Here is a 25,040-nt window from a genome sequence, read left to right on the forward strand (position 1 = left end):
TGTTTGCATGACAGGATCAGATGGAGCAAACGTGAGGTCACACACAATTTCGCGTGTGACCTCCCCAGGATTTAGGCCTGATGTTCCAGAGGGGAATGGCTAATGGTGTGTACTCCCCTGCTGCCTATCACCCATTCCATATGGGCTCAGAACATCAAAGGCAATCAGACGCTATACAGTTATTCCCAGCACCAAATACAATGGGATCAGTTTCTGTGGCGTAATGCATTTGAATACATGTTGTGAAACTTTTTGAGTAAATAAATGCTTATTCTTTCTTTCTTTCTTTCTCTGTTTCTTTTCTTGCAGCCAATTGGGTATATGGAAAACTCAATTTCCTACAGTGCTATTGAAGACGTTCAGCTGCTCTCCTGGGAGAATGCCCCTAAGTACTGTTTACAGCTCACAATTCCTGGGGGTACAGTCTTACTGCAGGTACAGTAAACATGAAAGAACAACTCTCTATTAATCACTTCAATTCTCTGTTTGCTAAGTCTGAGATCTTAACCGTGATTAGCCAGGCTGACACTGGGCAGATAATTCACTGTGGTCAAGTCGGTTACTTACCAACAGATTTGTGTGAGGTGACACATTCAGAGCCATTCAAGATTGTTTGGGTTGCTGTGCCTGCTGTTTGTTTTTTTTTAAAGTGATGGTGAAGAATGGGAATTGTTGGGCCAAGATGATTTAAACTTGCAGCAGATTTTATAAACAGGACAGGGCTTTGTGGGAGAATTCATAGATTTTTGAGGCCCAAAGGGTCCATTATAATGATCTAGTCTGACAACCTGAATAACACAGACTATAGAATTTCACTCTGTAATTCCTGGCCAAGAGCACAGAACTTTCAGTGAAATTTAAATAATATCTTTTATAAAGACATCCACTCTTAATGTAAAGACTTCAGGTGAGATAGAATGCCATTAGATTTTAGAGAAAAAAGCACCTTAGAAGGTTCTGCTAATCAGATGGCTCAATTGTCTGAACTTTCAAGTATCTGTTTGGAAATGGATAATTCCATTACCACCCTGTGGGTTGGTGACCCGGGGTGATGTGGGGCAGAAATGTTTATGTAATTCTTCAAAATGCTAGGATTTATTTAAAAACAGCCAGCCCTCAAGGACACCTCAACTGCATGTCTGTCTTACTCTTAGAACTTGCTCATAGCATTCTCAGTTTGAAGAAGCAAGTTGGTCCCTCCCACACACCACATGATGGAGCAGAAAAAAGAGATTGTGGAGGACAGACACTAATAGACATGCATTTCAAATGAGATCTCCAAGAGCTTCAGGGAAACGGCATGGTTCAGTAGATATGGCCCTGACTTTGGAGTCAGGGGACCTGGTTTCTTTTCAGAGTTTGGCGACTGATGTGCCATGTAACTCTGGGTGAGACACATCCTGAACAGCTGTATTAGTGGGTGTTCAGCACATCTGAAAAACAAGCCATTAATCTGTGTTTTAGTTCTCCCACCTTGAAATTGGGAGTAGGGATGCCCACTTTTTTTTTTTTAAAGCACTTTGAGATCTCTGGATGAAAAGTCTAATGATAAGTGCTATTCATATGAGGATAGCGTCCTTGGGCACGATTCCCTACGTCTGATTGTTGTGTAACATTCTGATTACCATCACCAGCTGTTTTACAGCTGTGCTGTGGTGTTATATAGTATATAGTTTCCTGTATTCAGTCCTCCTTAAGTCCTATTTCTAAACAGGAGGCACCATCTTTTCCTTTATTTTTACATTATCCCACACTTCCTCATGTGTTTGTAAGGTTTTGTAGGATTTCTAAGGTCATTGCAAGTTTAGCTGAGAGCAGAGTGCTCCACCACATTCCTGAGTTTTGAAACTGCTGTAGATCAAGAAAAGAAAGCTAACTGAAAATCCAACTGTATATGTACTTTAAAAAAAAAAATCTTTCAGCAATCATAATTTCAAAACTGCTGACCCTGTTTTCTCCAAATTTGGCTGTTCCTTAGATCTCAGTGGTGACTACAGAATAGATCAAGTTTCAATATCTGTTTAGGTGTTGACTCTTGGGTGTGCATTGTTTCTTCTGACTGGAATATGTGAACAAGAATGCGTGTTTCACATGTGTAGAATTCAGAAATGGCTGAGTGATTTCAGCAGAAACTGTGGAGGAAAAAAAATTGAGTATCTTTGAAATGGAGATAACTCATAAAAAATTTCATCTCCAAAGGAAATTGTTCTGGTGAAAATATGAGTAACTGCAGAAGGGTGATTATAAGGGAAATTGCATTTCTATCTTTACTATACCACAGCAGCTCCGGAAGTAGTTCAGTAATATATATGAAGATATGAACAGTGCCGCTCTGGCAGAAGTTGATACCTCTTCTGATTGTGTACTTGTGGCCCTGGTGCTGATCAGCTGTCCATCAGAAGCACAAAAGATGATAGATAGCTGTATCTGACATTCCAATATTTTTAATTGGTCAGATTAAATATTGAAGCATTATTGGGGAAGCTGGTCAATAGCAGACTGCAGTGCAATCTTCATAGGAAGCATTAGGCTTCTTCCTTCTTTGAGGGATAAACAGTTGTGGTTTTTAAGAGAAAATAACCCAGTTCATCATCATCATCATCATCATCATCTTCCTATGGCTGATGTAGATGTAGCACAACAATTATAATTTTACATTTAGGTGGCTAAGCCAGATAATTGCGCTTGGAGTAGCGGAGTGCATCACTATGATGCCTCCATCGTATTTGTGAATATGGCATTGAGTTGTGATATGTTCCACAATTTGTTCTGGGTTACAACAGTTGCACACTAGAGAGTTTTTAATTTTCCATTAGTGCATCAGGTACCCGCATCTGACATGGTTTGGGCAGGTGCAGTTTAAGATTGCCCATAAGCAAAGGCGAACTGTCAGGCTGGAGGGAGATTACCAGTGGAGTTCCTCAGGGATCAGTTTTGGGACCAATCTTATTTAATCTTTTTATTACTGACCTTGGCACAAAAAGTGGGAATGTGCTAATAAAGTTTGCAGATGATACAAAGCTGGGAGGTATTGCCAATTCAGAGAAGAATCGGGATATTATACAGAAGGATCTGGATGACTTTGTAAACTGGAGTAATAGTAATAGGATGAAATTTAATAGTGAGAAGGGTAAGGTTATGCATTTAGGGATTAATAACAAGAATTTTAGTTATAAGCTGGGGACGCATCAATTAGAAGTAATGGAAGAGGAGAAGGACCTTGGAGTATTGGTTGATCATAGGATGACTATGAGCTGCCAATGTGATATGGCTGTGAAGAAAGCTAATGCGGTTTTGGGATGCATCAGGAGAGGCATTTCCAGTAGAGATAAGGAGGTTTTAGTACCATTATACAAGGCACTGGTGAGACCTCACCTAGAATACTGTGTGCAGTTCTGGTCTCCTATGTTTAAAAAGGATGAATTCGAACTGGAGCAGGTACAGAGAAGGGCTACTAGGATGATCCGAGGAATGGAAAACTTGTCTTATGAAAGGAGACTTAAGGAGCTTGGCTTGTTTAGCCTAACGAAAAGAAGGTTGAGGGGAGATATGATTGCTCTCTATAAATATATCAGAGGGATAAATACAGGAGAGGGAGAGGAATTATTTCAGCTCAGCACCAATGTGGACACAAGAACAAATGGGTACAAACTGGCCACCAGGAAGTTTAGACTAGAAATTAGACAAAGGTTCCTAACTATCAGAGGAGTGAAGTTTTGGAATAGACTTCCAAGGGAAGCAGTGGGGGCAAAAGATCTATCTGGCTTTAAGATTCTACTCGATAAGTTTATGGAGGAGATGGTATGATGGTATAATGGGATTTTGGTAATTAATTGATCTTTAAATATTCAGGGTAAATAGGCCTAATCCCCTGAGATGGGATATTAGATGGATGGGATCTGAGTTATCCAGGAAAGAATTTTCTGTAGTATCTGGCTGGTGAATCTTGCCCATATGCTCAGGGTTTAGCTGATCGCCATATTTGGGGTCGGGAAGGAATTTTCCTCCAGGGCAGATTGGAGAGGCCCTGGAGGTTTTTCGCCTTCCTCTGTAGCATGGGGCATGGTTGACTTGAGGGAGGCTTTTCTGCTCCTTGAAGTCTTTAAACCACGATTTGAGGACTTCAATAGCTCAGACATAGGTGAGGTTTTTTGTAGGAGTGGGTGGATGAGCTTCTGTGGCCTGTGTTGTGCAGGATGTCGGACTAGATGATCAGAATGGTCCCTTCTGACCTTAGTATCTATGAATCTATAATATCGAAGCCAGGGATCTTCTCCGTTGGGTCTTTCACCAGGTGTGTGTTTGTGACTTCTTGTGATCTTCATTCGGCTTTCTTCAGGGTTGAGGTAGCATTGATTTGAAGTTGCACCCAGTTGATGCCCATTAACAACCTGACACTAGGCACTGAAATGAACTGTGTTCTCTATATTCCAGGGTTCTGCAGGAACATGGAACAACAGAGTGACTCTGAGTCTATTCTGGACACGCTAGATCACACTCCTATTACTCTGGCTGTCTTCTGCAGTTACTTCAGACAGGTCCTTTCATATGCAGAGTGGTTTACCAGTGGCTAAGGATACATCTTGTTGCTCAGACCCTGACGTTAGCCCTTCACTTTGTTCCAGTGCCTGGGGTTTTGGATGGTGTTAAAATGCCATAAAAATATCTTGATGGTGATGATTTTCAACACAGCAGATATACTTTCTTTTCTCAGTAAGAGTCATCCATGGCAACATCTTGGGCCATATCCTCTGCTGGAGTGAACTGTCATGACTCCATTTTAGTTTACACCAGCTGAGGTTTTTGACCATGATCTTTGCCTTTATTTATGCATTAGGGCAGAAGGGTTCTGTGTGAGGGGTGAGAGAGGTTCCAAATATGATCCCTGAAATTTGGTTCTAAGTAGACTAACACTTGGAGGTTAGAATTCAACTATCTGAACCTTTCAGGAGGAACTCCCCCCACCCTTCCGACACCAGTTGTCCCCATCTGATCCTGCCCCCCCCCCCCAAAACAGCCTCATAGCAACCCCTAAGAAAATAAGAAGGTAAGACTGGGACTTGGGGAAGAGTGTGGGAAACTACCTGGGACAGAGAATGTTCCCTGCCTGCCAGCTGTATGAACGATGCAGCCCAGGTGTGATGAACTTTCCAGTGTAGGTTGAGGCTCAGGAATACATGGAATCTGGAACCTGAAGAATCCATTCCAGCACAGTTAATGTTATGTAAGACATGAGCCCTGGGCATTCTACCCCAAGTCTAAACACCAATGATCGGGTAATGCAGGACAGACGGCAGAGGCAAATTTGAGCAAAAAAGGTGGAAACACTTTTAAGATGCGCTTCTGTCCTCCACTCAAATTGAAGACCCTAGACGTATAAATGCAAATGTATTTCCTCAGCTCTGGTACTCACTTTTCCAAAATTTGTTGCAGTATTTCTAGGTATAAAGTACTTACAAAATTGTAAGAAATGGAATTTCTCTTTTGTCTAATAGCTCTTCTGTTGCTTCATTGTTCAAGGATGTAATGCAAGTGGTTAGGGGGCAGAGAATAATGGAGACTTGTTTAGAGAGACTTTTTTATAGTAGAAAGGAGCCACTAATGAGGTGACAGTATCGTTATTCATTTTTGGTGTTTTTATTTCTAGGTTCTATCTTATAATCCATTAAATAATGAGAAGTAGAAATCTTATTTTTAATGTTATGTAATTTTACTGTTAATACTGAATTGATGCATGTATAGGTGACAGTGGAAAGCACAAACCTGAAATAACAACTTAATGGTCTAGGCTTTTAGAAATACACATACACAACTTCATGTGCAGAGTTTGCACAGGGTGAAACACTGAGAGCCATGGTGCTTCCAGGCAAAGGTCAGTCACAACCTGGCCTTGTTTTTACTCTGTCTTTATGGTACCTATCCTCACAACCCCCATTTGAGGCAGGGAAGTTCTGTTATTCCCATTGTACAGATGGGGAACTGAGGTATGAAGATACTGTGGATGTGGCTACCCTGCCATCCAAGATGGGATGGCAGCTTGGGTAGACCCTTGCTAGCACTGCTAAAAATAGCATTGTAAACATGACAATGGGGGTGCACTAGCCTCCCCGGAACTTCCATGTTGCAGAAGTTTGCACCAGCACATGTACACTGCTATTTTTCACCATGTTAGTGCAGTTACAGCTAGCATGTGTATGTCTACCCAAGCTGCGGGCATACTATAAAGCAATACTATTGCATTGCTATAAAGACATTCCCTAAGTGACTGGAAGTCTCTGGCAGAGAAGAGAGCTGAGCCCTTATCTCCCAAGGCCAGGCTAGCAGCCTAACCACAGAATCTTCCTCATCCAATTAAGTAATAGAATCTATTGGAGAGAAACCCTGCTCAGCTGTGGAGTTGGACAACTTCAGTATTTTCATATGATGCCATAATATTATTTTATTCTTCAACTTCACTTACTGGTGTTAGCATCCATGTCTGTCCTATAATTTGTACATCATTTTTCTGTTACATTTAATTTCTGAGTCTTTATTCCATAGCATTCTTTTTATAGCCTCTTTTACTGACCTGTTTACTATTACAAATGATAACAAGTTTGAACCCAAAGCACCCTGTGCAGTGTACAGGGAGTTTGGCAGGCAAGGCAGATTTTTATCTGGAGCAGCCTGCCATTTGTTGTTTTAAAAAACAAATTAATATAATTGTGAGAAATGAACATCTAAAAGTGGGTGCTTTGCATGCACAGTAATTCCTCTGAAAAACTGGTATCATCATATAACCTCACAGGAAATGATGAAGGAATTGAATGAATCTGGGCTTCCATAGTGTTTATATTGGACTATGTTAGCGGGGACTGGATCTGACTCCAATGTAACTATGGGAAACTGAATGTAACTAAATACAAGCTTTCGGTAGGTGCTAATCCTGATTGATCCAATGTGACCAGGCCAGAATGCAGTGTATTAATGGATTTCCCATACATAAAGTTCTATAGGATGCTCATAAATGCACAATAAAATTTAAAATAAAATAATAAATACTCGGAGAATCAAGATGCAAAACCTACATTTTAAATAATGAGGTCATATCTCAGGAGAAAATCTATGGCAGGAGCAACAAACAATTTAAAGTTTACGTTCTGTCCTGTCTCTTTCCCTGTAAAACAGATCATAGTGTCACCAGGACACACGGATTAAGACTCAGGCTTTGTTGCAGGCGATTCTGACTTGGATGCCGCAAGCTATTTCCCACTGTCAAAGGACTATCAGTAGAGATCTGGAAAGAGAAACTCTGGGCTGGATCCTGCTCTGTTGTCTCAGTTAGAAGTTGGAGTAACTCCAGGGTTTAAGTTAAGACGTTTTGGGGTGTGGTATTGGGCTGTAAATACTGGGAGGTGTGATGTACTTAACAACTAGAGCTGGTCAAAAAAAAATGGTGGAACAGATTTTTCCATTGGGAATTGATCAAAATGAAAATATTTCATGGCAAATGTATTGATTTTGACAAAATTTTCAACAGGACAATGTCTAAATGAATGATTTCAATGTTTAGATGGTTAAGATAGTAAATTAAATTTTATATTTACTGGCATTTATAATTTAATACTTTACATTATAATATTTTGACATTGAAATGTAATGATTTTATATTAATCAATTTTATAAGCATCTGGAGGACAACAATCTTCAAATATGTTTAAGGGCTATTTAAGAGAATGTTCAGTTCTTCTCCATGCCCACTGAAGGCAGGACAAGAAGTAATGGGCTTAATCTGCAGCAAGGGAGATTTAGATTAGATATTAGGAGAAATTTTCTAACTATAAGGACATTTAAGATCTGGAATAGGCTTCCAGATGTGGAATCTCTGTCACTGGAGGTTTTTAAGAACAGGTTGGACAGTCACCTGTTCGGGATGGTCTAGGTTTACTTGGTTCTGCCTCACCACCAAGGGCAGAGAGGGCTGGAGTAGATGACCTCAGGAGATACCTTCCAGTCCCTACATTCCTATGATTCTATGATATGAAGTTATCAAACCAAAACAGTTTGATAGTTCTGAATTGAATTTTTTTCATTTCATTTTTCAGGAAATTTTGAATTTTTGGCTTTTCCGATTCAAAACAAAAACAAACTTCCAAATGTGGAACAGAAATTTTGGTTTCTGACTGGCTTTAGTAACAAGACATGAGCGTCTAAGGCAAACTACGGCCCACGGGCCACATCTGGTCTTGAGCTTGTGACCGGGGAGGCTAGCCCCCGGCCCCTCCCGTGCTGTGCCCCCTCCCCCACAGCCTCAGCTCCCCATGCCGCCAATGCTCTGGGTGGCGGGGCTGTGAGGTCCTGCTGGACAGTGCGGCTGTGAGAGCCACCAGCCTGCCCCAGTACTCTAGACTGCACGGCAGTGTGGCTGGCTTCGTCCGGGCAGCGCAGCTGTCAGTCCTACTGCTCTGAGCGGCATGGTAAAGGGGTAGATAAGGCCGGGACGGGGGGGATAAGGGCAAGGGTTCTTCGGGGGGGGAAGTCAGAGGACAGGGAACGGGGGGTTGGATAGGTGTGGGAGTCCCAGGGGGCCTGTCAGGGGACAGGGGTGTGGATAGGGGTCAGGGCATTCAGGGGACAGGGAGCGGGGGGGTTAGATAGGGGGTGGGGTTTGGGAGGGCAGTTAGGGGTGGGGGGTCCTGGGAGGGGGCAGTCAGGGGACAAGGATTGGGGGGGTTGGATGAGTCGGGGGTTCTGAGGGGGGCAGTCAGGGGGCAGATAGAGAGCGGGGGCTAGGCTGTTTGGGGAGGCACAGCCTTCCCTACCCGGCCCTCCATACAGTTTTGGAACCCCGATGTGGCCCTCAGGCTAAAATGTTTGCCTACCCTGGTCTAAGGTGTGGTACTGGGATGTCCCTCAGGAATCTGTCTGAGTTAGGTACAGTCCACCCAGGGAAGCACTACATGCTGTGTTAGAGGTTTGAGCCCATGTGCCTATTTGCCTTTGCTGTCTCTTCTTGACCTAGTGGCATGGTGCTGCACAGTAATGAGTCAGAAGTGAGAGCCCAGCACGGTCCTTACATCACCTGCTTTTTCCCCATGACAGTCTCTCTTTGAAATATTGACCTGTCCCAATCCAGTTCAACATATGGGGCCTGATAAGCTAACAGCTGAGGTAATGTGACCGCTCTCCTGGTAGGAAGCTATTCCTGGTTCAGGCAATGACTCCCCCCTCACTTTGAAGGAAAGGATGTTGCTCCGAGAGCAAACATGGAGTATGATCAAAGTGCCAAAGCTTTTAGATGCATTGGCCTTTCAGGCTCGGTGTTTGCTATATGTGCCCAGTTGTCTGCACTCAGTCTTGCTTTTGAAGTATAGTGTTTGTTTAGTCCTCACCATCCTCTGTGGGTGTCACTAAAAGTCATTTTCCCAGACGCTCTGGTATGATGATGAGGCGGATGTTTTGTTTGGGTTTTTTTGGCCAGATGTGTCAATTCCCAGTTCTAATAAAAAGCACTGAACTCTGACAAACTTGTTTGCTCCCTCAGTTCCACTGGGACAGCTGGCGGGTTTTGCAGGACCTGGTGCACAGATTGCAAGCTCTTTGGGGGCAGGGAGCATGAACCAAATTCAGCCGTGGAGAAAGTGGGAGCAGCTCCCCCCAGCATCAGTTGTAGCAAGGCCCCTTTTTTGTTAGGGCAGAATTACGTCTTCCTGCCTTCTGTCTGCAGAGCACAATGGACGCTGATGGTCACAAGCATCTGTTCATAATAAAATAACCCAAATGACTTTAATTTGCTAAAGTTGCCACAACTTACTAACCATGCAGACTCACCCCAAACTCCCAGCACTTGTTTGCATTTCTTGGGAGGATCTAATTCCCTTTCCTTCCCATTGCAGGTTACACTTTTGTTTCATTGGGAAGGGTAGTGGAATTTGATGGTGGCTCAGTTTAAGAGCTTGGAGGGTGGGAGAGATGGGGAAGTGAGACAGGGTGATATTGTACAGACCATTTAACGTCAAATGCAGGCTATAGTCCACTCTCAGGTTTTGCCAGAGCCAAATGGGCTGGAATCTCAGAAACCTTCAGTCCTGGTCTGTGGCTTTTTCAAGTAGGATCTAACTGTGATAAAGAGAGTTCTCCCAGCCCTAATGCGCAGTGTTGTTTTATTCTATTCTTGGCAATCAGGTGTTGTCAGAAGGAAAAACAAATAGGAACAGGAAGCCCTGATAAAGACAACGCTCACTGCACATACTCAGCTCCTACTTGAGCTCAGTGTTTTGTCAGGGAGTCCCCAAATATTTCCGCTGGATTGGGAATGTCTTTGCCTGTTGTTTCCTTAATCCATATGCTTTTCTTGGTACCTGTTTTTAGTTTAGCAAGATGATTAGTGCAGATATAATCCTCCCTTTCAAAGTCTGGGTTTTGTTTAGTAGCAAATCCATTCTGTATCCTTAGGGTGATATGGTTGGGCTCATGGAAGACCCAGAATTCAGCAGAACCACTATGGCTCGACTAGGCAGGAAGACTAGGGAGAAGAGGTTCCAGAGCAGTTCGCTCCTTGTGTATGTGGGGTTGTTAGTTGGGTGATGAGAGTAAGAGTCTGGCACCTGGATCTGCAAATGATGTCAGTACACTGCTCACCCTTCCTGTGCATGGGGGGAGGAGGCAGGGATTGTACGCAGATTGTAGTAGTAACTGGAGTCTGGTTGTGCTACTTCCCTGCACTCTGATTCTGAATTTTTTTCCAGCAAAATCCTCCAGCGTGTTAGGGCACTAAGCAGTGCGCCATACAGGACGGGATGGAACACAGTAGAGATGGGGGCAGAGGTGGAATCCGTGCCCTATCTCAGCAGAGACCACTTGATCTGTTCTTTGGCTGACTGCAGCACCTGAGGAATTGGAAGGGAGGATTTTGTTCCCTGGTGAAAGGTCTTTTGACTTGAGTTTTGCATGAAGAACCGGGATTTCATCCCTCCATTGTATTAAAATGGGCTTTTAGTGTGACCGTTGGTGCAGAGAAGCCTGTAGTACAGTTATAGTCTTACCAGTTGGAGGAGAGTACAAACAAAATGCAGGAAAACATACCAAGAGAGAGAAATACAGAATAAAGTCAGAGCCTGGGAAGAATTACAACAGACCCCAGATCATGAAACCCCACTTCGTATTGCCAGCTGATTTTTTTTTTTTCATGACTGCTGCTGACTAGGGAGTTCTTTAAGGATGGCGTACAGAAAGGGCGCTATAATAAGGAGAATTGTTATAACATTTTGTTATCTGGACAAGCCATTTCTTGTACCCTTGTGAATAATGCAGAGGTCAGCAGACTGTGACACTTCAGTGTGAGAGGATAAGTTAGTGCAATAGAGCTGTTGGCAGAATGGCATTGATTGATGTTGACTTACAGATAGAGAGGAAGATTCTCAGCTGATGTCAGTTGTCATAGCTCCATTGATTTCAGTGTTCTATCTGTTCATCATAATCGTCATAATAAAATAAAATAAAATAGTTACAAAAAGTTTCAGATCCTACACAGGCTGCGGCTATGTTTTTAGGGTCTTACATTCACATTTTCCTATTTTCTAAGTTTCTTTGTCCTTTTGAGGCTTCAGTCCTGGATGCAATAAGCTCCCAACAACCAGACCCCCTGCACCAAACCTCACAGAAACTAATGGGATTCTGTGCGGTCAGGTGGGACTGATGCACAGAGCTCATTGCTGCATTGGGGCCTAACTGACTGACTATGAAGGGGAAATAGTGAACTATATGCAAAGTTCTGCTAAATGCACAAACTAACCAAACTAAAAATGAGGGAATTATTCTGTTTCTTTATCTTTAATAAAATGTTAATCTTAAAGGCTAAATGTGAAAATGGTTGCTAAAACATTGCCGGACAGAAGTGTGGTTCTTTGAAATTGGTAATGTCCCTTTTTGAATAACTGGTGCAGAATGGCACTGGCTGTACAGATGAGACGGAGATGACAAGAAAAAATTCCCCAGTGCAGCCAAAATAGCTAATTAAATTGGCCTATGAGCTGATTCACTAAATCAAGGATTTTGTTTTGAGCTAAATCCCAGTCTGGCAAACATGTAAGCATGTGCGTGATTTTACTCATGTGAGTAATCTAACAGAAGTCATGGACGACAAGCTCTTGAAATGGAACTCTGCCGATTTTTACTCATTGGGGATTTGGCCCAAAAAAGCGTAAGGAATCTCCTACATAGGTGTCGGCCTTCAATTATTCTTGCTTTACCTGAGTGTAGAGATCAAAATGAGGTCCATTAAGTGAGAGGAGGGACCTAATAATAATAATAATAAACTAATCATAAACTTCAAGGATTTTCAGAATGCTTCAATAACATTAATTAAGCTTCATGATATCCCTGTGAGGTAGAAAACTATTGCTATACCCATTTTACGGATGGCAAACAAAAGCACAGAGGAGGCAAGGAAATTGTGCATGTTGCATGCATTTCTCTAAGCAAAAACAATTAAAAATCAATAACTTAATGTTTGAAGATGTCATTCTGGACCAGAGCAAACCTGACTTAGATATTCAATGGAACCATAGCCTCAAAGCTTTCAGATGATAGAAATACACTTTTGAGGACTGATTTTTCTCAACTACAGAGAATGCATGCACAAACACTTACTGTGACTGTTCACACAAAGAAGGTATTTGCACAGGCAAATAACTAGATAAACACCTGAGTCATAAAAGATATTGCAGTTATCTCTGTGTCTTGTAAAACTTTTATTTTTCCTGGTAAATATCAAATAGGCCCAGTTACTCTTTCTTCAGTATCAGCCTAAAAGAAGAAAATGTTTTGTAACAGTGAGCAATTTCAGACCTCTGCCAAAGTTCCAACATTTCCTGGACATAGCTGTGGTTTAGCAGTTCTCTGGAAATAGGCAGGAGGAAGCATGTACAGGGAGGATTAAGCTTTCTAGCCTGTTCGGTCTTGCTGAGTATGGGAAAGAGAGTGTTGGTGTCAGAACAGCCCCAGCAAGATAACCGTGGTTAAGTTTACTAAATTTGATCTGGCCAGGCGTAGCACTTGGAAGAGTGAGCTTCTGGGATACAACCATTGACTTGATAAGGTCCTGATACCATTCGTTCCTGATCAGTGGTAGACCTGCCGGGATTTTCTAAAGGTTTGTTTTCTGCTTTTGTGTTTACGATCATCTTCTTTTTAGTAGTTTTTCTTAGAAGTGATCTCAACCCAAATCCAGAAAGTCCCAAATTCTGGATCTGTTTAAACTCAAAATTCAGATGCAGATTTTGCTGATGGCCTCTCTCTATATAACAGGTTAAACAAAAACATCATATTTAAATGCTGCACAAAGTTTGGAATCTAAGCTTTCAATTTAAGCACATTGCTGAATCTACTTTCTTAAAAAATTCTGTTGTTTCCCTCTCAAATTTTTGAATATAAATTCTTTCGCTGTTGGTTTTGCGCTTTCACATTTAGCAATCCATGCCATGAGGTTTTTCCTCCAGTTTTTGTGGGTCAGGAATTTTCTCAGCCTTTTCTTTATTTCTTGTTGTGTGTATTCTGTCTGAACAATCTCTCATCCAGGTTTTTATAAAGTGCCTAGCCACTGTTCTATCTAGGCTCCAGGAGGAGCAATGTTGGTCATAAAACCCACTTGATTATATTGATTTTCTAGGTGTTTATGATCTTGTGCTCTCCAGTGTCTGGAAAATGAAGGATAGTTAACAGCTAATGGTGATTTGCCTTCAATGCAATTGGTCAAGCACCTACATTTGGCTCAGAGGGTACTTGGTTCAAATCACATCATAGGTCAAATCTAGGACCTAAAACAGGTTGACATTGCCCTTTTAAGGAGAAAGAGTCCTGCAGTTCCCTATTAATAATTAGTAGTATTAGAAACCAGTGTATGCTGTTGTTATCAATGTAAAAACAATAGCTATCTAGAAAGTTTGCTGGTAATTTAATAGAACTTTTACATGCTCAGCTAGTATTTGATTTTCCTTTAGCAAATGTCAGATTCTATGGGCATATAGCATGCACTCTAGCCTTTGTATGCTACACACACATTCTCAAACCTACACGAAATAAGAACTTGCTTGCTGGCTGGAATATTGAGCTTAATTGATCAGTTAAGGTCAAGGAAGCATGAGGGATCAGTCCTTGGTTTCAGTATGGGCATGGTCCCTTTAGCAAAGTATTGTTTTAGAACACAAAATTTTGGTTTCTTGGAGAGGAAATATTAGTCTAGTGGTTAGTGCAAGGGGCTGGGAGCCAGGACTTCTAGTTTCTACTCTTAGCTCTGCTGCTAGTTCTGGGGTATGAGGCTTGGTTAATTAATATTTATAAAGTGATTGATTGGATAGAAGGTACTGCAGGAGTACCAAATGTTACCATTTTAATCAAGGGCCTAGAAGGGAACAATGATCATTTCAATTTTTTGACGTATTTTTATGCTTTATTTTAGGTCACTTTTGTTTTTGTTCTTGAAATTCTATTACTTTTCTTTTCTTATCTCCCAGTGTGTTTCCTAGTCCAGAGTGGTACTTGATGGGTATACCTGTGCCAGACAGTTCTATACTATAGGTTTTTGTTTTGCTGAAAACCTGTGGCTCTCTGTTGGTGTCTTCATATAGCATGTCTGCCTACATTCAGGGCTAGAACAGCTGGGTGGAATTCAAGACCAGTATTGCGTCTTCCTTCTTCAGGTGGACAGACTTTCTGGCACTGCAGCTGGCTTTTGTTACAACAAGATATGAAAATTTTGGCAGTTTTGAACTTCAGTCCTCAGAAGTACATGGCCGTCAATATGTCCAGTCAGCTAGAGTTGGGTGAAAAATTTTCCACAGAACAGTTTTTGGTCAGAAAATGCAGTTTCATCAAAATCTAAATTTTTTTGTAGGAACCTATGTATTTTGACAAAATATTGAATGGGGAAAAATTGAAACAGATTTGACTTGTTTTCATTTGATATTGTCAGAATGTGTTGTCTAGATTTTTATCATTTGGATTCATTTCATTTAAAAGTTTTATTATAGTAAAATATTAATTGTAATAGGTGTTATATATAATATAATGTTTTGACATTACCTAAATGAAATGATTCAATACTACAAAATTAAGTGTTTAGATGGTATTTTTTAGTATTTCCATTCCATGAGAAATTTCAAAATTTTAGTTTTTCATTCTGATTTGAAATAAGCAGATTTTGAAATGTCAGAATTTCTGGCAGAATGGGCATTCCATTTTGCAACTAGATCAGTGGGGCCAGTAGATAATATGCCTAGTCTCTTTGAAACCTCCTTTGTTTGGTGATCCACTGTGCATTAGGTGAACAGCTGATTCTGATAATATGCTGCTGTTATAACAGTGTTACTCCACTAGAGTTAGTGAGACGCTTCTGATTTTCACCAGTATGAGATCAGGATCAGACCCTGAAGTTAGAGGCATATTTCGTACCCAGACTAACTTTAACTTTTGCAGCTCTGGTTAACATTAGTTACCTTTAGCTTGGAATAAAGTTAATTGTGTGTTCTAGTTTTAACACTTATCCAAAAAGGTGGGGAAGGGGAGAAATAATTAAAAGATGTTTTAACTTTTGTTCAGGTGCACAGGAAATAGTTTGTAGGATCTTTGCCATTGCAGGACACAAGCCCTGTCTGAAAGGAGATGCATTTTTATCCAGTGAAGAGCCTTGCCGTTTACTTGCACAGGACTTGCATTGATCATGCTATTATTTTCACTACTCATTTAAAACATCCATAATTGCAAGGAAAAAGCCCTAGCAGCTGAAAGGAGATAAGATAAAGCTGGAAAAGCAAACCCACACAACATACTTCTAATGTACAGAGAGCCCTGGAAAGGCATGTACGCTTTTCTGCGCACTTAATGAATTTACGTCAGTGTTGCTGTTTTTATAATTTTTGGTATCAAGCCTGTGACCTTTGGGAGCATTGAACTATTTCCTTATTGGCTACGACCCTAGCTGAACAGAAGGAATTTTTAGCAGTTCTGCTTAATATGGATAAAAACTGGTGCACATGTTACATTGAGAATGACTATTGCAGCATTTATGCAGATGCTGTAAACTGTGTGTGTTTTCTTTAACATTTTCATTTCATTCTATTGTCATTGTTGCCAAGACAATACTCAAGTAGCTAGATTGCAGCTGGGGAATGAGAAACAAGGGAGGATGATGCATAAATGGAGGTATCTGCAAAATATTGTCTGCATTTTAATCCAGGGTGGTGATCTGATATAGAGGACTAGTGGTCTATAGTTGTCAGAGGCTTGATCAAAAGCACATTGAAGTTTAATGGGAATCTTTCCATCGACCTCAAAGGGTTTTGGATCAGCTGAAGTTAATACTTTTAAGGGTTTGGTTTTTTTAAGTTAAATATTTAATATTTTAAATTTAAGAAGATGTAATAACGTCTTTTTGTCACTGCTGCCTGTTAAAATAAATGGATGATAATGCAAACCCATGTCTTTGGTAGATTTTTAAAACTCTCCTCCACTTTCATGAAGGGCATGGGTTGAAGCTGGTAATTCTAGTGCAGAGAGCCAAGGTCAGTGGTTTCAGACGCACGCAATTGTGCACTGCTTTGAGGTTTTTAAAGAATACGCGGGTGATTCTCTTGTGTTTGACTTAATGTTCCAGAGCTTTAACAGAATCTAATGGTTCCATTTATGTGTGTTTTGTTTTTAATTGCAGGCTGCAAACAGTTACCTGAGGGATCAGTGGTTTCATTCTTTGCAGTGGAAGGTAGGTTTTGCATTCACTATTTTCCTTGCAACCCTAATAATTTTAATTATGAAGCATGCTTTCCCTCTGCTTGTATGCCCTGTGAGCCATGCATGGATGGTGCTGTGGATGTGCAAATGCCAAGAAGGGCCACAGCAAAAAATGAAGTGACTTGATCTCGTCTTGACCCAAGAGTTCAGATGCATCATTTCTTCATCCCTAGTGGTTAGGCTCAATTTATTCAAATGAAGAAAAGTCTCTTCCCGTTGAGATTTAGGTGATTACTTCTTTTCTTGTTTTTGTCTTTCTTCCACGCCTTATTGCAGCCGTGTCCTCTGTCTAAAGAGGAGGGTCTTTTCCCTTCAGAATCCCTAAATCCTAACAAGGCCACAAACTGAGCAGCTTGTGATAACCTAGCTCTGTCAGCCTGTGGTAGCCTCCATGCAGTATATATGAAACACATTTTCAGGTGATACAGTAACTGAGCCCACTTGTTTCTGTGCCACAGAATCTAGTAAATGTATAGAAATTTACAAAAAGGCAGACGACGGCCTACTCTTGCGATATTCTAGGCCACCCTGGTACTTGATTTTATTTACTCATGTGAAACTGGGCCAAAGGCACCTTTTAAAGTTGCCTATTCATTGTAAGTAGCATCAGTCTGCTTATCAATCTGTTTCATACTTTTAAATGATTTGGAATTACCTGCAACCTTGGGTGGTGTTAATTCAAGAATCTTGGGTAATTTTTCCTGCTCATTAGAAATTAGATTGATTAATGCTGGGATTATTAAACAAATTGGCTCACAAATGACACCATAATATGTCAAAAACAGATCATTCCCAACCAATAAAATGTGACCTTTTAAAGGACTGTGGATGAATTCTGTTACAGGTCCAAATTGACCACGAAGACATTTACTTGAGAATGAATGGGGTTGTTATGCGTATAAACTCCACGGTGTGAAACAATAACTTTCCTGTATGTTTTTTTGGATCTGAGAGAGCAGCAAAGGACTTTTCTTTGGAAACCTTCCAGTGCAGTCTGACAGGTTGACTTCTTTCTTGGTCGATTATCAAGATTCCATTCTGCCCACAACAAGTGCATGTGAAAATAAATGGAAGTCCTTCCCATAGAATTGCTTTGGTGTAGGCATTTTTGGATAGCATGGATTGTGAAAAATAGTTACCCAGAAAAATTTAGATTACTCCTGTATTTTGTACAGTTACAGACTTCTTTTACCAGCTACTTATAGAGCAATTGTACAGGGCAGTACAAATGGGTAATTAGGAGTAACGGAATAAAACAGAGAAAGGAAAAATTTAGGGATAAATCACTTTTAAATTTTATGCTTTGGTTTACTTATGTGGATATAATAATACCTACCTTACAGCTGTAGTGTGAGTCATATTTAAATCTTTTAGATCCTGGGCTGGAAAGTGCTATGTAAATGTAAACTATTGATGTTTTTTCTCCCATTAATAAATCATACACACTGACAATCTTCTGAGGATGTTAAAGAAATTAGTGGGAGGAACAAATGAAATCCATGCATCCTTGCAATATTTTGAGTCTACTTGGCTGTGTTAGGTGATGACCATGAGTCACAGGTCAGTATCAGATTTCGTGTGGTGATATCTCAATGCTCTACAGCTAAAGGGCCAGATTCTGCCAGTCTTACTCATGTTTAGTAACTTTACTGTTTGAATGATCCCATTGAATTCTAGTGCTTTGCTGGATTGAGGCCACGGTGTTTAGCACCTTGCAGGATCAAGCCCATACTTTGAACACATCCAGGTTCTCAGCAGCAAGATCCAAATGTTGAGGAGTTATTAACCCTCTCCCAGCTCATGACCATGCAGAATATTCTATCTGTTGTCTGTGTCCATTTAGGTGACAAATAGCATTGTGTGCAAAGGCTGTGCTAAGCCAAGGCACTTCTGCTTTTGCTACTTAACTGTGCCTTATCTTCCTTTTACCAATATTTCAGTGTATGACTGATGCAAAATTAGCTTTGAAGGCAAGATTATTTTGCTGCTCATGCAGCCCTGCAGTAAAATATGGGGCATCGTGGATTACAGCATGAAAGTTCCATGTGCTGCGACTTCCCCTCCTGCATTGATAGGCAAGGAGTGAGCAGGAGGGGCAAAGACTAGGTGAATTCTCCCACCCCACCCAGTGTGCCTGCCCAGAGAGCTGAGGCTGGTGGTGTGGGCCAGCAGATTATTTTCTCCAAAGATAGAATTAATCAGATGCTCGCTATGTCTCTGGTCTGCTCTTGGTGCGGCTCAGCCATACCCTACCCCACCCCATTCACAGGGCAGATGGTAAAGGTACAATCTAGCCCTGAAGATTTAAACAGCAAAGGAAAACTGTAGATAGCATGGTTTGTTTCGCTTATACATCTTCCAGCAATATGGAGACAACTTCGCTCTGTAGGAGCTGATCTTAAGGATGAGCTTCATAAACTTTCCGGTGCTTGCGAGCAAGCCTCTCATTCTGGGAAACTTTGAGTAATTTAACCTCAGTGGACATTTGCTGTATAGAAGGATTTATTTTTGCCCCTCTGCTGCTTTTTTTTTTTAAAAGTTCTTTTTTAGTAGAATAAAACATTATCTTGATTTGAAAGGCCTTCCCTTTGCCAGAAATAGGAAGCAATTCATTTCCACAGAACAATGGCAGAGCTTAAATCATGACCTATATACTTTGTGCTAAAACATTTCTGTTTGCTGGAATATAGTTGCTTTTAATGTTTTGGTTGCTTAACTTTTCAGAGGAAAAACACCCACTAACATTATGCTGTTTACCTTGGAACGTATTTGGCAGTTCAAGTGAATTCACAATAGAAGCAAGGGCAAAGGCAGGATATCAATTAGTGGCCTCCTCCCAGGTGCCGCCTGGGGTCACAAGTTGACCCTGCAGGTGGCCTCCTGCCTCAGTTTCCCCCTTGGACTCCTCAATAAACTTCACCCATAGGTTATTTGTGGTGAGAAATACCCCTCCTTGTGGTCTGGGTTTATTAACACAAAATAAACTCAAAATAAAATTCCAAACTCCATTTAAAAGTCTGGCAAAAGTCCGCACAAACAAAAAAATTTCTGTTCCTACTCCCTGGCTTACCTGCCTGGGGCCTTTCTTGCTTTGGCAGGCTCCTCCCAGGGCCTACCTGGCTGGAGTCTTTTCTGTCTTATGCCTGGGGAGCCTGCCTTCCCTGGTCCTTAGCTTTCTTTAGCCTTTTGGCTTCCAGACTCAAACCCTTCCCCCTAGCCAAAGGTCTCTTGCAGGAGCTCTTGCTTGCTGCACTTCTGCGGTCTCTACCCCAGCTTCCTCTGGTTGTTTCTCCCTGAACATCTCTCTCTCTCTCTCTCGCTTCCACCCTGCAGCCTCCTGCTGCTTTTATAGGGGAATCATCTAAGCCCTGCTTTGTAACTAGGGTTGGTTGGCCCCAGGCCTCTAGCCCAAAAAGGGGCAAGTCACCCTTTTATACAGGATTAACTTGAGCATCTCGGAGAGCAGCTACAGAATCTCCCTCTGCTGCTGCTGATACAGATTTGTCAGCTCAATTATGCTACCACCTGTAACTCCGACTCAGCTGTCAACTTACATTTCGTGTTGAAAGTTGCTTGGTATGGTGACTAAACAGATGCGGAGGGAACCCACAAAGAAACAGGAAGTCTGGTGTTTCAGAATGGTGGTGTTCACCAAAGGCCACTTGGTAAGGTAATATCTGCATCTGTTTTACAATAGGTTGGTTGCCCTGCTGGATGATACTTTGGTATGGTACCTTGATGCCAGAACTCTCATCAGTAATGTAGCTCTAAACATTTCTGCAAGTCTGGAGAACCCAGATACAAATGTCTAAAGTAGTTCTCCACTGGGAAGCCTTACTATCATTATATGTTATTTGTATGGTGATAATACCTGGAGTTCAGTCTCCGCTGAACTCAGGACTCCATTGTACTAGGCACTGTACATACCTTTCCTTCCCTGAAAAGCTTACAGTCTAAACAGACAAAACTGAAAGGAAGTACTAGTGTCCCTGTTTTAAAGTTGGGGAACAGAGAAGCTAAGTGACTTGCCCTAAGTTCCACAGGAAGTCTGTGTCAGAGATAGGAACTGAATCTGGGTCTCCTAAATTCCCAGTCCAGTGCCTTAACTTCAAGCCCATCTTTGGTCTCATGAAAGTCGGTGTTAAAATCCATGGAAGCCCCTCTTACTGTATTTTGGGTCAAATATCAGCTGACAATGGCCCGCTGAGTATTTCTCTTGTCCCTTTGGGTCAAATTGGTACATCTTTACTTGCAGTGAATAGTGCTTTATTCCACATTTCAATGGAACCACTCGTGGTGTAACGTACTACTCAGTGTGAATTGCTAGGGATCAGATTCTGATACCCCTGTTCATGTTGAATAGCACTTTACTCTACCAGTGGCCCCACTGAATTTTATGCCCAAAAGAGTAAAGGTGTTGGAATCTGGCCCTAGCAATGGAAGTTCAGTATTTTTATATTGCAAACAGCGAAGGTTAAGTTGAGAGACACTATTCTGAAACATGTGGTGTAGCCTCATGTGAAACACCTTACGACATTGTCACTATGGTAATGGTTAAAAATAGCGATGTTGCAGGAGTGAGGTTTATATAGAATTTAAATGATAGCATCAAAGGATTTCACAGGCTTAAATCTGGGTAAAAAGTGTCTCGAAACCATGAGATCAGAAAACTTACCAGAGGTGATGGCTAAAAAGCTCCATCACTGAAACTGGCATGGGGACATCGGTTAATCTCTTGGCAGTTGATCTGAGAGAGGAAGCTCCGGCATCATGTGATAATGCATTAAAGAACCATGTGACACACTTCATATCAACCATATTCAAAGAGTTGCTTTTTCCTTGGAATCCTTCCTGGATTTCAGCCATTCTCTTGGGTGGGTTTTCCACCATTGCTTCCAGTCTGCACTGCAACAGACATCACATTTCAGTATGAAGACAGAACAAATGTGTCATGACCATTTCCTTGTCTTTCTTGTAGGAAATCTTAGGCATCTGATAAAACCAAGAACTTGACACTTCTTTTCTTCAGCAAGTTTTCAGTAACTAAAGGTAGAGGAGGAAAGAGGAGAAGGCCTCAACTGTGTCTCTGTGAGTGCGTGAATAATTAATTGAGGGAAAGCTAAATTGAGTAAATTAGTTTTGCCTTTAGTTCTGGAAGTGTGGAGCCCCCGTGGCCATTCTTATGTCTTATGGGAGTGAGTTCTACACTCTGGGTTCAGCCCTTAAGAAATTTTGTTTCCTGCCCCTTCCAGTGAAATATACAGGTATCTATTATTCGGAGACCACGGAGGGAGAGGTGACTTCTTAGTTACCTGGAGCCAACCCCACGTAGGGCTTTGAATATCCAGGATCTTGAAGTGGACTCTGAATTTAGTCAGCAGCCAATACAGAGTGAGGCATGAGGGTGATTTGTTCGTGTAGACGAGTGCTTCTAAGCAGACAGCATGCTGCATTTTATGCCAGTAAGAGCTTTTCAGTGTATGTGGCTTTGTTCCCAGCAGAACAGAGACTAAATTTCAGAAGCCTTGGACTCCTGATGCCTTTCTCTCAGGATGAGGCAACGTTGCCTCTCCAGCTCCAAACCCTCTTGCTGCTGGAATTTAACATTCATTTTTATGTTTTGTTTTGAATGGAAATGCCGTCTCTTTGCTGCCCCCTCTGCCTGTGTGAGGCTCTGTGGTAGCATTCCCCTTTTCTCCTTCCACTGTGATTGATGTTACCACTCTGTCTATGAATTAAAGGGCCACCTCCTGTGGGAAAAAAATTAGTTAGAAAAACTTCTACTTGCCTAGCGTTTGTGTGTTTGTTTAGAACCCCACCCTCAATTTCCTGTTGCTCAGGGCATTTTCATGAGCACAGGAGATTTTTTTTTAGAGTTTCTCCGTTCCTGCTACGTATTATGCCCCACCTAACCCAAAATCCAGCCATCCAATATTGCCAGTCCCTTGGAGACTCTTGGCCTTGGCCTTCTGTTTCTGAGTTTGCGGTCGTTTGCTGGGGGTGACCAGGGTGTCAGAAGCAGAGAATGTTGTTCTCAGATTGAGAATAACTGCAAAGTGAAGATGAGCTCTTTAAGAAACCAAGGGAAAAACAAAAAACAGCTGGCAGGTTAGCAAAATTGTTTCTACAAGGAGACTCCTGTAGTGTTTTCTATGAGGCCTCGCAGCTTTTTAAGAACTGGCACAAAGGGAGAGATTTATGCACTTGGAGCAAAATTGCTTCCACAGTCAATGCATTGGGTGAGATCACTCTGAGTGTGGGTTACCCTGACCCCACCAAAGCAGAAGTCTCACTGAGGCTATGTCTTCACACTCACAAAAGGTGTGTTTTTACAGCAAGGTAGCTCACATGTGTTAGTGATTTTTGCTGTGAAATCCTAGTGGAGACAAAGCACAGGTAGTTAAAGGGCTGCGAGGTGCAGATGGATGCCCTGATTGTCAGAGCCCTGGGCACTTGGAACCCCTGCAACGAGCGTGTGCTGCGGACCTGCGGGATCGGTCGACGGTACGCACGGCTCATGCGGCGTCTCATGGTCTCGGACACAATCTGATGGTCCAGGGACATCTACATCAAACACATCACCGGCCACCGACAGTACCAGGAGGTGTGAGCCAGTACAACATCGTGCATCAACCATGGGAAAGGGACTGAGAGACTTTTTTTTTCATTGGACCATATGAACTGGAACCATAAACTCACTGAACATTAAATCCCACCAAATGAGGGTAGATCCATCCTCATCATCGTATCCGCTCATTATACTCCACACCTGAACGTAGCCATTATATGGACAACATATCCCCATATCTCAGTGTCTGTACTTTGACCCGTTAAACTTTTACCCCCAGTCGGGGAGATTGCAGATTATCTATTCGTTACGCCACCCTCTCCTAAACTGAACTTCGCACCCCTTGATAATCTGTACCTTATTCCCTGATAACCAGAAACTTCTATGCCTAAACTCTGTACCATTTTCTTTTTACTTCAACATTACCTTATATCTATGTCCTAATTTAAGCCAATTCTAGGCAAGTCTGCAGTGGTGTATACAATGACCAAACAAAGTGCAGCTGAACACCCACTCCCCACCAAATAAACACAGAGGTTTTTACTATGCTCTTAGGGCTCTGCCTTGATCCTCTGTTTGTAGCCTGCCAACTGTATGTTCTCCATTGCTCTTTTGGAATAACGGAGCTGTCAAGGTTCCTTCCCCACTCTGAACTCTAGGGTACAGATGTGGGGACCTGCATGAAAACCCCCTAAGCTTATTTTTACCAGCTTCGGTTAAAATTTCCCCAAGGTACAAACTATTTTACCTTTTGCCCTTGGACTTTATTGCTGCCACCACTAAGCGTCTAACAAATATATACAGGGAAAGAGCGCACTTGAAAATGTCTTTTCCCCCTAAAATCCTGCCAAACCCTACACCCCCTTTCCTGGGGAAGGCTTGATTAAAAATCCTCACCAATCTGCATAGGTGAACACAGACCCAAACCCTTGGATCTTAAGAACAAGGAAAAAACAATCAGGTTCTTAAAAGAAGAATTTTAATAGAAGAAAAAGTAAAAAGAATCACCTCTGTAAAATCAGGATGGTAAATACCTTACAGGGTAATCAGATTCAAAATATAGAGAATCCCTCTAGGCAAAACCTTAAGTTGCAAAAAGACACAAAAACAGGAATATACATTCCATTCAGCACAGCTTATTTTATCAGCCATTTAAACAAAACAGAATCTAACGCATATCTAACTAGATTACTTACTAAATTCTAAGACTCCATTCCTTTTCTGTTCCTGGCAAAAGCATCACACAGACAGAGAGAGCCTTTGTTCCCCATCCCCCCCCAGCTTTGAAAGTGTCTTGTCTCCTCATTGGTCATTTTGGTCAGGTGCCGGTGATGTTACCCTAGCTTCTTAACCCTTTACAGGGGAAAGGGTTTTTCCTCTGGCCAGGAGGGATTTTAAAGGTGTTTACCCTTCCCTTTATATTTATGACAGGAGCGATGGACAGCTGGGGTGCGCTGCTGCTTCGCTCAGACTCCTGCTGGAGAATTGCTGTTGCACAGTGCTTCTGTAGGTTGATGACTAATTCCAAGCAATTCTGTCTGCCAGGTCACAGTGACCCTATGTCTTGACAGGTTTGCAAAGTACTCTTTCAGTGCCTCTTTTTATAACTGTAATAAAATGTAACCTCCCCTTGGATTCCTAAACTAGGCCGTGGATCAGGAGAGCTAGATTCCCTAGCATCGAGGAGGTCTCTTTTTGGAAAGGATTG

General features: G+C 41.8%; 1 protein-coding gene across 7 annotated transcripts in view; it reads left to right on the plus strand.

Moving 5' to 3' along the window:
* The window catches only part of LOC119841077 (c-Maf inducing protein), a 183,503-nt gene that overhangs the window by 102,707 nt on the left and 55,756 nt on the right, over positions 1–25,040 (plus strand). For all 7 annotated transcript variants that reach the window (XM_043495263.1, XM_043495265.1, XM_043495264.1 and 4 more), the window contains exons 2-3: positions 310–435; positions 16,685–16,735. In XM_043495263.1, coding sequence (XP_043351198.1) covers positions 322–435; positions 16,685–16,735 — 165 coding nt within the window. In that variant the 5' untranslated portion in view covers positions 310–321. The remainder of the gene's footprint in view (positions 1–309; positions 436–16,684; positions 16,736–25,040) is intronic.

Source organism: Dermochelys coriacea, chromosome 12 (genome assembly GCF_009764565.3).
Source record: "Dermochelys coriacea isolate rDerCor1 chromosome 12, rDerCor1.pri.v4, whole genome shotgun sequence".
NCBI lineage: Eukaryota > Metazoa > Chordata > Testudines > Dermochelyidae > Dermochelys > Dermochelys coriacea.